The sequence below is a fragment of the Rana temporaria genome, chromosome 1 (assembly GCF_905171775.1).
Source record: "Rana temporaria chromosome 1, aRanTem1.1, whole genome shotgun sequence".
Classification (NCBI taxonomy): Eukaryota; Metazoa; Chordata; class Amphibia; order Anura; family Ranidae; genus Rana; species Rana temporaria.
In genome coordinates, this window is record NC_053489.1 from 232,243,246 (window position 1) to 232,256,381 (window position 13,136).

Consider the following 13,136-nt stretch of genomic DNA (forward strand, 5'->3'; position numbering starts at 1 on the left):
AGAACACACAGAGGACCGGCTTGGCTCAGCTGCCCACACTGCAAGCTGCTTGCTGAGGGGGGAACTCAGGAGGGAAAGGCCAAGAGTGCCAGCGAGGGTCACAAGAAGAAGAGGATCTGGGCAGCTCTGTGCAAATACACTGCACAGAGCAGGTAAGTATAACATGTTTGTTATTTAAAAAAAAACAAAAAAAAAATAAAAAAAGACTTTAATATCACTTTAACAGTATTCAGTGTTTTTAATGTGATACGTTTTGACATTTGCTTTCACTACATGTAACTGATTTAGGATTTTAACCATCATGCGCTTAGTTTAAATTGCCCAGGTTTATGCCATGTTTAAGTTAGAGCTCAGCTTCAGTCAAAACTTTTGTTTTAATTTTGGATAGAGCAGGGAAGTGTTAGAACTTGTCAAGTTTTTATTGCTGTATCTTCAATGGTAAGTTTTCCACCCATTTCTTGTCTACCTGTCAAAAGAGCTATTCTCTCTAAAAGGAGACAGGACACTGTGGGCGTCACCGATACAAGCAGTGTAGGGAAATATCCCAATGGATTTTCAAAAAGCAATAAAAACCTGATTGTTTTGGCTTGAGCTGAGCTTATGTCTTCATGTTTAAAACTGAGGAATCTCAGTGCACCCATTCCTCAATAAGCTGCAATATGTCAATGGAAATACTTTGAGTCTGCCAAGGAGCAAATGTTCCTGTGTGACCCTTCCACAAGGCCCGTGCAAGATGTACGCTTACGATGTAATCCTTCAAAATACCGGCAGACTAATGCATTTATCAAACGTTTTCTAAAAAGATTTTTCAGGCAGCAGTCCTTGTGAAGAAGATGGTTTTTGACTAGCTCAGCTTGACAGAGTGTGAAAACATGATCACATATTATAAATACAACTGGGTCAGGTTATTAAAACCCTACCTAAAAAGTGTTTATTTTCTGTCCCACAGGAAAAAAAATATGATCTGACATCAGTTTAAAACAAACCTGTACAGAGAAATATAACAAACATGGATCATTAACTGCAAAACACTATAAAGTGTGAGTATACCTTTAATTAGTGGCCCCCAACACTACCCAAATTCACCATTCAATTAAGAAATTTTCATAAAGCTGGAGCACAGGCACTCTTCATGACTGGAGCGCACCTACAATCCATTTTTAGGAAGTTTGTGCTTACATAGGAAATTGATCTTGAGGTCCTTGAAGAACTGGCAACATAGGATGCATGTATCTATGTTATGTACCATATTTATTTGACTATTTCCCTGTTGTACAAGTCTACTTTAAAATAAAATCAATCATGTTTAAAACAAAGAAATAATAATAATAATGTAATTAGTAAGGCTGGGTTCATACTATTGCGAATTGGATGCGTTCCCTGCATCCAATTGGCAATAGCAGGAGATTTTGACTGGCTCTCCATGGAGCTGGTTCACATATCTCCGCTGCGTCTCTGGCACGAGTTTGCACAGGAGCCCTGTGCGTCTTAGTCGGTGTCAGATCCAAATTCAGCCAAAAATGTAGGCTGAAATCAGACCTGAAACGGTGAATGGGGATGCACCGGGCCCCTGCTGTGAACTGCATGCAAAGATAACGCAAACCCAGCCTTAAGGTTCATCGTTACTAGGTTATCTGAAAAGATCAAGGTAGCACCAAAGTGTTGAAGGACCACCGAACCAAAAATACTAGTTACTTTATCTGAAAACGGTAAGAATATTAATTGCACACTAACCCTGTAAAGCCAACAGAAAGTTTCAGCTAAACTGCATCTCATAATACATAATTTAGATGGAAAAATTACGCAAGTGGATTATACTAGTTGAGGCAATGGCTTTGCAGGAGCTCATTCACAATCCCCTCTAATACACTGCCAGTCATTAATAGCCATGAGCAGTGGGTTGCAACATATGACTAGTTGTCTTCTATTAACGTCTGTATAAAAGCTGGCCATATAATAGGGCCATGATGGCGAACCTTGGCACCCCAAATGTTTTGGAACTACATTTCCCATGATGCTCATGCACTCTGCAGTGTAGTTGACCATCATGGGAAATGTAGTTCCAAAACAGTGCCAAGGTTCACCATCACTGACCATGGGGAATTTCAGGCAGTTCCTGAGCTTGTTGCCACCCTCCTATCCGACACTTTTGAATTGCAAAATCAAAAAAAGAGCCACCCCAAAAATTTTCAGACAAAGAGCACCTGAAACCAATCAGTTACAGTGTTATTCAAAATACAATAGGAGAAGCAAGAGATTTGTCCATTGTATGCGGATGGAAAAATCTGTTAGATTTTATTGTATGGCCAGCTTAAAACTGCTGAACTAACTCAAGCACTTGATAACGCAAAGCTGTGCCTGGCAATTATCTCACTGCCTTAACTTAAAATATCTTACATCTGCAAGAGCAAATGTAGAGCAACTGAAGGACAGTCTGTGGTTTCATGCCAAGACAGGAAGCTGAATAGCCACCATCCCAAACCATATCAATACATGAGTATCTACACGTATGGCAACAGTGAAATTCTAGGACAAATTTGTCCCAGTCCTGATCCACCCAAATTTTATTTTGCTAACCCCACCCACTTTGGCAAAAATCCTTAGTCAAGCTTGTTAGCCAATCTTATAGTCATGTACGTACTTTTTTCTTCTACGCGACAACAGCTCATTAAGAGTCAGTGGCCATTTAACAGGAAGCCAACTAGTTTTTTACTTCTTTTTTTTTTTAAAAGTGTTAACTGCAGGATCAAAAGGCTACCGAAGCATGAATAAAAATACCATAAAGGCAAATAATGAGTATCCTGTGGAAGCATACACTTCCAAAACGGCAAAGACTGTCAGTCAGTAGCTCTCTCACTGGAGCGTTTGGCTGTGGGGGTTCAAGTGGGGCTGGCTCAGGCTCTCAGCGGATTTCAGAGAGCTTGAGCCAGCTGCCGTTCCAGGCTTCTGGGCAGATCCCAACCACATGGCCAGTATCTTTTAAGAGCCTGGACCAGCTCTGTGACTTAAAGGGGATGTAAAGGTTTGTTTTTTATTTTCTAAATAGGTTCCTTTAAGCTAGTGCATTGTTGACTTCCTTACCTTTTCCTTCGATTTTCCTTCTAAATATTTGTTTTCTTTGTCTGAATTTCTCACTTCCTATTCCTCCTCAGTAAGCTTGCCCCCATCATCCGAGCCATTTTGGCTGGGGGTGAGTCAGCGTGCTCGCCCCCTCCCTTGGGCCTACATCCCTGCGGGGAGACGCTGTGGTAAGGCGACGGCGGGCTTCAGCCTTCACTCACCAAAAAAGCTTTAACCATGCCTCTCCTTCAAGTCTGGTCAAATCTGAGTAGCTCTTCAGGATTCTAACATTGAGTTTTTACCCAAGGCGAGTTTATATTACATTAACCTTGAATGGAGTGTATACACAAAAATAAAGAAAGAAAAAAAAATAAAGAGGCTTTTGCATTTTTGAACAGGAGCTAGTCCCTTCTTCACATATGTCCTCTTTAAAAATAGGCCGTATGTCTGTGTTTTTTTATATGACACAAGATTTGCTTAAAAAAGCTTATTATTCAACAGCTCACAGTTTTACATGAAGTCATTTGTTTTTTTTTAACCGTTTTTACCATAAAGTGGTGATATTTTGTACTTTAACAAGACTATAGTAGTCTATAAACCATTATACACAAATAATCGTCATACTATATTCTTAATTTTCCTCTGTATTAGCGGTTTCACTCCATTTTGCCATTTTTATTTTCAGTGCCGCTTTTTTTCTCATTCTGGCAATCTGGTTTAATTATTTGACCAATCCACATTATTGGGCTGTTTTTCAAAGCTGTATAAAGCTTTACAAATATGTCTGGTAGCACTCATCAGACCACTGCCAATTGAGAAGTGCCAACACTTTGAAATTCTGCACCATCTTTATAAATAAACCCTATATGAGAAGGCATTGTCCAATTTGAAACTAAAGTTGTTACATTTTTCTACCACAGGTTAGGAGATGAAAGTCAATAGAATTAATTAACTTTTTTCCCATTCCCTCAGGTTTTTACAATTGAAAATTTGGATTTTTAGAAGAAAGTTGTCTCCATTGGTTTGTTTTTTTACTGCTAGCTACATTCTAGGAAAAAAATTGGTTATCCTCATTGAAACCGCTTATGCTAGCTGCTTTCTAGAAGAAAGGGTTAACCTCTATAGCAACTTGATGCAGAGGTGTACAGTAACCTACTTTAACCATATCTCCAACTTAGCTACGTTAAGCTTCCAAAGTCACATACATCATCAGCTGCTCTGGTTTTCAGAGTTCGCTCATTGCCCTGTATTACAAAAATACTCAAATGCACTCGTTTTCTAGCAATTCAGAGTAATAAAAATTTTCAAAGCTGATTGCCGACTGTTTTCTATGGACTGTGGAAAATTTCCTCATAAAAAAGAAGAGCAGATCAGATTTATCTTCTGATTTAACTACAGGAAAATACATTAAAAAGTTCTGAACATAGCAAACAGTATGTATAGTATGAGCGTTAAAGGAAACGTATGGAGAGAAAAAAAAAATGTAAGATTCCATTGCCGACACTGAAAATGCTACTTGCCTGGATGTCTTGATTCAATACTTTGAGTCACACATAACAAGTATTCGGAAAGTGAAACGAGAATCCAAAACAAGCATAGATCCAGGGAGATCAGAGCTCCTGGTCTGGGCAAGTTACTAGGAAAATACCCTTGAATCAGCAGCCACGCAACTAGCCTTTTTAGTCATGGCTAGTCAAAATTCCTTTAAAGGATGTAAGCTGTGATGAAAAGTAGATGGCATTTCTGAAGGAATGAATAGATCTTGTGGCACCTCTGAATGGCAGAAGAGCAGAGCCTGGCTAGGAGAACCATTAAAAAAAAAAAAAAAAAAAAAAAAAAAAGGTCAAGGAAACTGCACAGCAGAGCTCATGAAAGAGCAGGGGACAGGTAGGTATAAAGATTTAGGAGGAATGTCTAGCCAGAAATAGGTTTCCTTTATCATACGCACATTTATCCTTTAATGATCTGCAACACTTCTATGAATTCCACTAATATATGCCCTTTTAAAATCTAGGTTGACACAAAACTGATGCTGTTGTTATAGATAGGTGCTGGTGTGCTGAATCACCAACTCGTTTCTTATGCAGCATAAGTATACAGTATTGCAGCAGTGAAATTTCCACACTGGCATTTCTAATCCTGTCCTCACTCTCGTTTTGCGGTTTCATTCCCCTCTGCTGCATTCTCTGTGAAATAAATAAAATATCCAGCGGAGAGATTTGAAATGACTGAAATATCAGTTAGGCGGTGGATTGACCCTTTAGACAACTCTATTATACAGATGGATAAAGGATAAATAACCAACTTTGAAGAGGGCACAGCTCCATATTTTCTTGACATGAATATCCCGTACACTGTAAACAGCCTTAAATATAGAGCAGTGCCAACCTCTGTTTTCTTCCACCTGAAGAAATATCCTGTGATTTACCAACATACATTCTATCAGGCACCCTGTATAAAGTGTCAATGAGTTCTTAGTTTGTTTATATAAGGTAAGAATACACTTGTGTTTCATTGACTGATAAAAAGAGAAAAAAGGAAAAATAAAGTCTGTGTAACAAAACAAAATGCATTTACATATTGAACGTCGGATCTCCATCACTGAGATTTTGTTCATTGAAAACTTGCTGACATTTGCACAGCTAAATAATCAACAAGGTGGAGGCAGAGTCCCCGGTGTGCAAGTCCCTAAAGCAAAAAGGGAAAACAAAAATTAAATTATAAAATATCAAAAGTGTACAGTTCTTTGGTAGATACAGAGTCTGTGGAGTGATCTTTTGGCCCTCGGTCATGGTGGAATCACTGCTGGTAGGAGGAAGGACAAGGGCTAGACCCGTATCATAGGAGGTTCCTTTGCCAGAGCATGTCCGTAAAACAACATGGCTTATTTTTCCAAGAGAGAAAGCTGCAGGATTTCTTCAAGTTCTGCCTCCTCCTGCAGACGCTGCTTCTCCTGTGCCTCCTGTTCCTTGGCGGACAGTTCCATAGCAAACTGCAAGTCCTTGTCATAGCTTGGAGAGTGGCTGCTAAGACTGGAATGGGCACTTATAGAGTTGGCAAGAAGGCTTTCCTGCAGGGCCCTAAAGGGTAGGGAAAACATTTATTTATTTTTTACAAGCACCATTTTAAATGTACCTTATGGTATGTATGCATGTATGTATGTATGTATGTATGCATGCATGCATGTGTGTATGTATGTGACAGAAAGAGAGGGAGAGAGGGAGAGAAAGACAAAGGAAATAAAGAGTGTGTCCTATTTACACACATATATGTTTATAATCAGATTTACCACACACACACACACACACACACATACATATACACACACATTATATATATATATATATATATATATATATATATATATATATATATATATATATATATATATATATATATATATATATTACATATACACACACACACACACACACACACAGACACACACTGTTTTACACGTTTAAAATAGGCATAATGTTACCTTTCATACTGAGCATTAAAACCCTGATTTGAGGAGATACTTCCATTAGACTGGCTTGGAGACAAAGGCTATAAAGAAAAATAGAATATGGGAAACATCAAACTCAATTAAAAAAAAAAATAATAAAAATTTAAATCCACCAACTGTATTTAAGGAAAAGGGAAGTTACCGCTCCAGGCAGATCTAAATTGTGACAGTCCTCCGCACAGAAACCACAGGTGCAGACAATGCATATAGCACCACAAGCCACAGCAAAACTGAACAGCTGACGCGTTTCACACTACACTTTGTGTTTAATTATAGCTGGATTAAACACAAAGTGTAGTGCGGCTTGTGGTGCTTTTCCAGTTTTTACAAATAAAAGGCAACAATTTTTTTGGCATGCAGCTGTCCAGAAAATAGTTTTTTTTGTTCCACCAACTGTATTTAACTGATCATTTTCTAAAGCAACAATTCTCTCCCATCAGCCTCGTTCACACCATGGTGCAGAGACATCGGTTTTTCCGCACACATTCTGCAAGGGCTCAAAAAACAAAAAAACATACAATGCAGGGCTATTACCTCTGCAGTGTATGTGGTGGGGGAAAGCATACAACCTTGCAGTATGTTAGAAATAAAAGCCTTTAAATATTAAACATTTTTATTTTTTAAAAGGGATACCTTTGTAAAAAACTTTTTTTATAAATAATAAAAATTGCATATCTTTTTGCAGGAAAAAAAAGAAAAAATAAGTTTTTTTATTTTATTTTAATTTTTTTACTAGGAGCCTGCAAAGCATTGCGACTCCTGCAGACTGTCTGTGAAAGCTGTCTTCTCGTGACTCATACAGGCAGGCAGCTTCACACTGACAGGAAGAATCAATGAACTACCAGAGCACTCGACAGCACCCTGGTAGTTCATTAAGAACTACAAGCCAACAGCTACACAGGCTGTCAGTAGTTGTAGTTCTAACATTCACAGAACTCTGAATGAATGATGGAGCCAGATGGGCGGATCCCGGCAGTGGCTTTTTCAAAATTGTAACAGCGAGTGCGAGAGAAGATCCCACACTTGCCCTCTCAACTGGGGATATGGGGGCTGGTGCAACACTAACATGTTAAACCCTGAATATGGGTGCAACATGTACCATGTTTCGAAAGGTGAACTTATCCGTTAAATTTAGAAAAACACCAAAGGCCACTAATGAACTGCTTCAGCATGATACAAGCAATGACTTTAAATTGCTTTTACCTTCATCATTTGGGCAAATAATAATGGGGAAAAGCTCACCTGATTTGTACTGCACTCCAGAAGGCTCTGCTGAATGGCAAACTGCATAATTTCATCATCTTCATCCCGTATGTGAAGACTCCTCCCATTTTCCTGGATATGGTAGGATGGTGGAATCTCAAAGACTGACTGATCAACTTCAAACTTTGGAAGTGCAGCTGCAACTAAAGAGCACGGGATTAAATGAGCATTATTTTCTTAGTATGGGACGACGTAGGTAAGGGTTTAAACATTAGTTCGGTTATTAATGCTTTGTCCTCACTGGATTAAGTTTCCACTTCCTGTGCCACCCTGTATGTGAAAGGTGCCCAAACCCTGTTCCTTGCAGCTCCCAGAATTTTGAAGGGGCATAAGTTAACTTTTAAGTCTGTAATACGAGTAGGATAGGCTCATTTTAGCAGCAGGTTAGAAAAATCATTACCCACCTCACTGGCACCTTCTTAACCACAAACCGTTCAGCAATCCTCTTGAATCTAAAGCTTTGGTTTATGAAAGAGTACAAGAATGTGCTGATCTTATTTATTGAAACAGAATAAAACCTCCAAACACTACGCCTATGGTTTGCCAGGGTGAATGACAGCAAGGATATAAAAAGATATGATACATGCAATGACCTGGTTCAACAGGGTACACTTTCAATATGCCACTGAATAGTAAATATAAAATTCTGGTGCACAGAAAAAAGACCAAACTTCTGTAGCCTTACTCTTTCCCCTCCCTGTTTTTACTCCCCACTCACTCTTAAGCCTCAAACACATGATCGTATTTTCATCGGACAAAGCATAGGACTTTTGTCCGAAGGGCATTCGTTGGCCGTGAACTTGTATTGCATACAAAAGGGCAAATAATTTTTGGCCAACACACAGGAAACTAAGTGTTTTTTTCAGCTCTTTAGAGCCACCCTTTGGGCAACTTCTGCTAATGTTGTGTTATGGTGAGCATTGCTTCTGAGCATGCGTTTGTACTTTGGAGTTTTGTTCCACGATCGGAAAATCCGACAACACACAATTGTTGGCAGACAATTTTAAAGTATGCTATCCCACATTTGTCCCTGGAAAATCCGGCAACATTTTTCTGATGGAGCGTAAAAATGGTCGGATTTTCCAAAATAAGCCTGCCATCACACAATTCCCATCGGATAATCCGATCGTGTGTACAAGACTTTACTCTCCGCTACTTTAGTTATCTCTCCCCTTCTCTTTCCCAGTTCTGCCCCCTCCTATTTATACTCCCCCAACCTTTGCATAATCTCCTTTACAACCATAGACTAAAAAGTCCTTAAACCCCCCCCCCCCCCCCCACTGCTGAAAATGTAATTCTAATACAGCTTCCTTTTTTGCATGGAATTGCAAACTTTTTAATAGAATGCAGATATCGGACACTACGATTCTCCAGCAATGTCTTGCAGAATACAGCTTTATACACATTTCTGTACTTTTGCACCTTTGACACTGGACCATATCAGACATCCAAGGTGCAAAATAGGAGCCAGCACAAGGTAGCAAACAGTATTATTATCAGTGCCATGAAAGGTTTTCTATTTTGGTACATTTTTTTTTAGGAAAACTCACCTTCCTCTTCTTCAGGTGTGCCTTTTGGAGTACCGGGAGAGTCTTCTGCTCGGCTACAAGTGTTCACATTTCCAAATGTAATTCTTGCATTTAAAACATGAAACAAAGGGATTTCTGTGGGATTAAAACAAACAATAAAATTGTAGGCAAACCCAAATAATTTTCATACAATTTTTTTATATGCCCGCCACCTCGAGTAGAATAAAAACGGAGGTAAACTTTTATCTTGATGGCATTATACACCAGTAAAATTACATTCAATTTCTGACTCGACCTCACCCTGCGAGCTGCACATGGGCACATATGGTGGGTCTGCCCTAAAATCTGGCCATTTTGGGAAGAAGTGGCGAAGGTGATCGCTCGGATACTGGGCCGAGTAATTAAACCTTTGGAATTTTTTTTTCTCTTTTTCCTTTTGTGTGGTTCCCCCGCCCCCCTCTCCCTCTAGGACGGGAACTGAAGATAAATTGCATTGTATACGTTTCAAGATAAGGTTTGTAATTTTCTGAAATGCTGAAAATAATAAAAAAAAATTAAAGTCATCTACTTTACACCCCTTTTGTGCTGGGTTGTCCTATCCCTTGAAAGCGAACTGGGAGCAAACCTTTGGGGTCTTGACTTGGAGGGCACGGTTACATTTCCCAAAAAGGCAAACATTGCGGTCTGTTCCTTATAATTCTGCCACTGAGGTAGGTGGGTGCTCTTGGCACCAAGTATTGTCCCCGATAAAAGTATCACCTCGATTATAGTAATAAAGCTACAGGCATACGAGTCATGCGTTCTATAATCAAGAATCTCACTGCAGCATTAACGGGATCTATATGCGTTCTATAATCAAGAATCTCACTGCAGCATTAATGGGATCTAACTTAAAGGGATTTTTAGCAGTCAGACACGTTTTGGCAAAGTAAAGTCCCAGACAGATTTATTGAAGAGCAGGGCCTGCCAGCAAGGACTGAGCACTAGAGAAGACCACATTTGTTAGGTCCTTAGAGACAGGTGAATCCTCCTACAGTATGGTAGTCATTTTGTTAATGTGGGCTCCTTTTATACAAAATCCTCCCCAAAACAGATACAAGGCTAATAAAGTGCTTAGGGAAGCAAACAGCTTGTCGAAGGGTTTCCAATGTCCATAGAGCTGTGGACCAAGTGAGAAAAATTAGCTGCACACCAACATCCACCCAACAGATTTATTGAAAGACTGCCACCAGGACTTAAACAACGGACCATGGGATAACAAAGTTTCACATATACATTATGCTTCTTCAAAACAAAGAGATGTAGAGAGAGTTGGAACAGCAGGTGCTATGGGAAAAGGCTTTTGCAGCCTTAGTAGCATTAAATAACGCAAGAATGGAAACAGAACTAGTAAACGCAACAGGCTCATTTTCTAGTTTTAAAGTAATGTGCACCAAAGCAGCCTCTCCTAATTTGGCAAGAAAAGCTTGACTGTGGAACTTCTCAGGGGCAAGCTCAGTCAAAAAATGTAGGAAATCAGTCTCAGCAGCTGATGTCTTAGCTGCTAAGGTCATGGGTAAATCAGATATAGAGTCCAGCAGCAGAAAGCCCGGGACTGAGCTTGTGGCCTCTGTGGATAGAGTAGGTAAATAACTGGTTCATTTGGGCCATAAAGTCTTACATTACGGTAGTGAAAACCTAAAAGGGCCAAAAATATATCAGCCACACCTGGAGGAAAAGAGGACTCCAATGCCAGAGAGATTACAGTATTGGCCAATAATTTAGTTTTCATTAAGCTAATAATATTCCATTTAACTCTATTATGTAAAAAAAAAAAATCCACAAAAGTGTTTTCCTCAAAGACTCATTGGCATGCAAGTAAAAGTAATGTGTACCTATCTTGACAGGAAATCCAGGTGGGAACTGCAATGTTATGAAATCCCTCAAGTGAGCAAAATGAGAGCTTGTTCTGGCCATCAGGTCTATTATGGGGGTGACTTGCTCTGCCAAGGACAAAGGAAAGTCTTCACACATCCACAAAGTGCCCTTAAACCTGATAGAAAAAAAAAAAAAAAGTTAAAGAAAAATATATAGTGTGCACAGTTCATCTTTAAATAATTTGGTTAGGCAAGTGTAGCTCTGGTCTCCTAATGAGTCGAACGTATTGTAAATTTAGGGGTGTCTAAGCCATAGTTGGGCTCAGACTCTGTTAATTCTATTTAAATTTGCCTCTGTTCTGGCTGTGGTTGTGCTCGGTAGAGGATTTTTTCCCTTGTTGCCTGTAGGTGGCGTTACCACTTTAGGCCCATGTTGGAACTCGGGCAAACCATAGTGTGTTAGGTGACCCTTCTCGGCAGCAGCCCAGTGGGAGTGGTTCCGCTGGGAAGGAGTACTTAAGGGCAGACGCCGTTTTTTGGGGTCCTTCGCCTCGTTGCCCTCCTGGTGCGAGGTGGGTGTTGTGTGATTCCAGTCTCTGGACCACGCTGATCTGAAGCGGTGTTCCCATCAAGTAGGCCCGGCTATGCTGGCTGGGTCCTATGGTTCTACAGGGGATCCCAAGCTGTCCATCCAAGTGAAGGAAGCTTCTTAGGGAAGGAAACCGGGGGAGGACCTGCCCTGGAGGAGACAAGCAAGGCAAGCTGATGTTTTGGAAAAGGCCTGGTAACCTCGTTAAGGAAAAGGGATCGCCGGATTGGCTTAAAGGCTCTTTGGCTGTAAGGCAGGAAGTTCGGGACTTTAAATCCTGTGGCAGAGGATTCCTGACTATCCATTCTGTGTTTTTCAGACGGTCTGTGGCAGAGACTGTTTCTATACTGTCCGTACATCATTCCGGATGCTAGGCCATGTGAGAGGGGTCTATCCGGGTGAGCAATGCCCACTCAGGAGTGAGTGGTGAATACAGGAACTTTGAATACTTAGAGGTAACTTAGAGGTAACGTGCAAAACGCAATTTAAACCAGCAGCTCCTTCGGGAGTAGTGCTACACAAGCTTGGACCGAACAAAATTATTTGCATGCAAGTACAGGTTGGCGCACTTCTTAGGCTCTATATACTGTAGTAACTTGTGCTAGGCATGAGATATGTTCCAGCAGAAGTACCAGCGACTTCCCTTTTGCTATGGATATACAGAGTCGCACCTAACTGTATCTCTGCCTTAGGGAGGGCCCTGTATCTTAACCAATGAATACAAGGCTTTCTCGGATTGGTTGAGATGGAGATCATGATATCACAGCATATAAACCTAGATTGTGTGTATCTAGTCTCAGTGGACACATATTGAGAATTTCTTGCTACAGTTTCAAACATAATTAATCTTTTAAACACATCACTTACTGCAAAGTTTAATTCATTACTCACTTTTGCGTCCTAATAGCCAACTCCTTGGGCCTCCCAATGTCTCTGTTTTGAAGTTCAAACTCAGGGTTAAAATACTCTTCAGGAGTTATAGCTGTAGGGTTGTTAGCTGTGGCAAACTCTGTAGTAAGGTCCTGTGAACAATAAAAAAAGTCTGATAAATTAATCGTATTTTAGACAAATTTTAAAGTCAGATATTCAAATTACCCATTTATGTCATGTATATGTAAAATCACTTTCTCTATGTTTGTCTTGATAAACAAATACGATAGAACCCAACATTTTAGGTTGTCACAAATATAGAGGAAATCTTTCAATTCAATGAGGGCACTTATTCCTTTTTTTTTTCCAAAAACAAGTTCTCAAATATTTTGTCCTAGGAGTACAGTATAGGACTGATATTTATAGACCATGGGTTATAGGATGCTACCTTCAGGTGACTG

General features: G+C 39.9%; 1 protein-coding gene across 2 annotated transcripts in view; it reads right to left on the reverse strand.

Annotated features, from left to right (window-relative positions):
- Positions 1–3,640: 3,640 nt before the first annotated feature.
- Positions 3,641–13,136, reverse strand: part of ANKRD13A (ankyrin repeat domain 13A) — a 56,821-nt gene continuing 47,325 nt past the window's right edge. For both annotated transcript variants that reach the window (XM_040351506.1, XM_040351515.1), the window contains 6 exons: positions 12,697–12,827; positions 11,235–11,392; positions 9,382–9,495; positions 7,811–7,974; positions 6,542–6,609; positions 3,641–6,140 (listed from right to left, as the gene is read on the reverse strand). In XM_040351506.1, the coding sequence (XP_040207440.1) occupies positions 5,945–6,140; positions 6,542–6,609; positions 7,811–7,974; positions 9,382–9,495; positions 11,235–11,392; positions 12,697–12,827 (831 nt within the window). In that variant the 3' untranslated portion in view covers positions 3,641–5,944. The remainder of the gene's footprint in view (positions 6,141–6,541; positions 6,610–7,810; positions 7,975–9,381; positions 9,496–11,234; positions 11,393–12,696; positions 12,828–13,136) is intronic.